The 2,767-nt window shown below is 35.3% G+C and overlaps 1 protein-coding gene across 2 annotated transcripts in view; it reads right to left on the reverse strand.

Moving 5' to 3' along the window:
- Positions 1-2,302, reverse strand: part of LOC144440823 (medium-chain specific acyl-CoA dehydrogenase, mitochondrial-like) — a 12,884-nt gene extending 10,582 nt beyond the window's left edge. For both annotated transcript variants that reach the window (XM_078130235.1, XM_078130234.1), the window contains exon 1: positions 2,196-2,302. In XM_078130235.1, the coding sequence (XP_077986361.1) occupies positions 2,196-2,225 (30 nt within the window). In that variant the 5' untranslated portion in view covers positions 2,226-2,302. The remainder of the gene's footprint in view (positions 1-2,195) is intronic.
- Positions 2,303-2,767: the final 465 nt, after the last annotated feature.

Genomic DNA, 2,767 nt, shown 5'->3' on the forward strand with positions numbered 1-2,767 from the left:
AAGCATCAAGGTCATTCTCAACCATGACAATGTAACAATTTTGGATTGAGGAGAGGGATTAAGGAGCGATTCATATACGTACTTTACAACCCCATGAACCGTGATATGGGACGTTCAGAGAATTTGGGACAATTGTTTGAACACGCATGCATTGTACATGATTTAATATATATTGATACATATACGTAATCTCCGTTACCCAGACTCTTGCGATTGAGGATAACCAGGTGTATGGGTGAGCAGGTGGACTCACTGACTGTGTTTGTACAGTGCAAGGGTGTGTGCAGTCAGGTAGGTCATTAACCGCTAGGTGTACACCAATCACATGTAAATTAGTAGTACTAGGGTTACACATTTTTTTTAAGTAAGAACTTATTAGCATGCCTAGCGTTTGCTGATAAGTTCAGTTCTACTGTTCAAGGTGGTCGATTTATCGGCAGTTATAATAATATATTTTTCCCAGAGGCATATTTGACATCATTTGGTAAAATTGGAGTATGAGTTAGCATGTTTGAGAATTGACCATTTCATATCGTAATTAGTTTTGTTGTCTTTGAGGTGCCAAATGTATTTACTGAGCGCAGTATCTTTTTTCTTGTGCTCGAGTTTAAATGAACACTCAATCGGCTTTTGAATTCTGTCACTAACACCTATGTATAGTTTGTGATCTATGTTAGTGGTAACTGTTGCTTTGTATACAATGCTTTTTTTTTATGAGGCATTTTCCTGCAAGGGGACATTCGTTTGGTATCCTTCAGTTACAGTTACTGTTTTGTATTTGGCTCACTTTGGGGAAGATTGGTTTGTTGTGCATAGTTAGAATTTTACCCATGTTGACCATGCAACTGTAGCTCACTTCAACGTTAGTGCGATTGTATAAAGTGGGTCTGATATAGGGAAATGTATATATATATATATATATATATATATATATATATATATATATATATATATATATATATATATATATATATATATATATATATATATATATATATATATATCCACATATAAAACAGATGACCGATCTCTTTGGATCCGAATGTGAATGTGAATACAAAACAAATCTTCAGTCGATACCTGACCTAGCCTGACCTGACCTGATCTGGCCTACACCTGGCCTGTAGCGACCGAAATTTTAATTAGTGAACACAATATCTATCGATATATATCAATGCTCATAACTATAGTTACGTCATGGTGTTGACGATACTTAATTTTAAACACATAGTAAGTATTATGGTCTGCAATCTTACTATGGCAATTTGCCGTCTCCCACCCCACCTACTTAAATGCTGTAAACCACTCACATCACCATCGCTACAAATGATAATACCCTTCAAAAATATACTCACACGATCGGTAATATTTTGGGAGGATACCAAAACAAATGAAAGCTGGAATGACAACATTTACTATAACCTTTTTTATTAAAAAGGCCTCTACTCTATAATATGAGCTGAATGACAGCAAATACTATATTATGAAAACGAATGGAAAGAATGTAATTCATCTTTTCCATAGAGTAAATACTGCCATTCGTTTCTCATAATAGACAGACAGACAGACAGACAGACAGACAGACAGACAGACAGACAGACAGACAGACAGACAGACAGACAGACAGACAGGCAGACAGACAGTTCTTAAAGGCAATGGTTTTGTTTAAAAGCAACAGTTATACCTGTGACCTAGACATACATGATTTTGATATTAAACAAGTATTTCTTTCACACGGATTTAAAAGTGGTCCATAGCTAGTCCCTTTATTATCCCTCTATCTGGTTGACCCTTTGATGTTCAATGGACCTTATTTTCATCAGCCATTATCGTGTCATTGTGTCATTATGCTTGCTGTTAAATACAGGTCTTCTGTTGTCATTTAATTTCCTGCAAAACTCTTCCACTTTCATTTTAAAAAGTAAGCTTATATATGCGCAGCATTGAAGAGAGAGGTCTGGGACGAATTACTACTAATAATAATTGGATCGATCGTCCTCAACTTCATTTCAACAGAGCATGTAATTAATGGGCGCCGGTATTACAAAGTCCGACTCGATCCTAGCCCAATTGTCACACATAGCATAGACGATTGTTTTCAGTACAGTTCAGTAGATTCACCAATACACCGACTGATGTTAAACAACAACCGTCAATTGCTATGAGATCACAATGCAATAAGTCACTATTCTTACCTTCAAACGTGCAATGTTTCTTAAGGCCATGGATAGAGTTAATCTATCAAACGTAACGACAAATGTAGACAACAAATGAACTGATATGTTTCAGTTGAAATCAACACTGTGTTTGTTTGAAATGCACTTCGACCCATGACCTTTGTGGCCTAGATTCAAATACCCAGTTTCATCAACAGCTACAGTTTATTCATCTTGAATTTCTGTTAAATAGTGCCACTTACGATGCCAACAGCTGTCCTACTACATTGGTTTCAATTGTTTTTAAATTGTAAAACATTTTACATTGTCTGGTGTGTGTTACACTAGTCATTTTATAGTACACTTTTTGATGTTGTCGCCGATTGTAAGTTTTATTAACAATTTTATGTATCAATTCTTTTCCCCATTTTAAAATGTTCTGCAATTTATTGTAATATTGTAGCAATTCAGCCAGTAGGCTGTATTATAAAACTATTAACTTTGCTGCACTACATAGCCATTCACTTTGCTGCATTGCATAGCTATGTACAATATAAATAAACCATATAGTCAAGGCTAAAATTTGAAAAAAATGCCCAGCTTGAAGTACA

The sequence above is a fragment of the Glandiceps talaboti genome, chromosome 10 (assembly GCF_964340395.1).
Source record: "Glandiceps talaboti chromosome 10, keGlaTala1.1, whole genome shotgun sequence".
NCBI classification, from domain to species: Eukaryota; Metazoa; Hemichordata; class Enteropneusta; family Spengelidae; genus Glandiceps; species Glandiceps talaboti.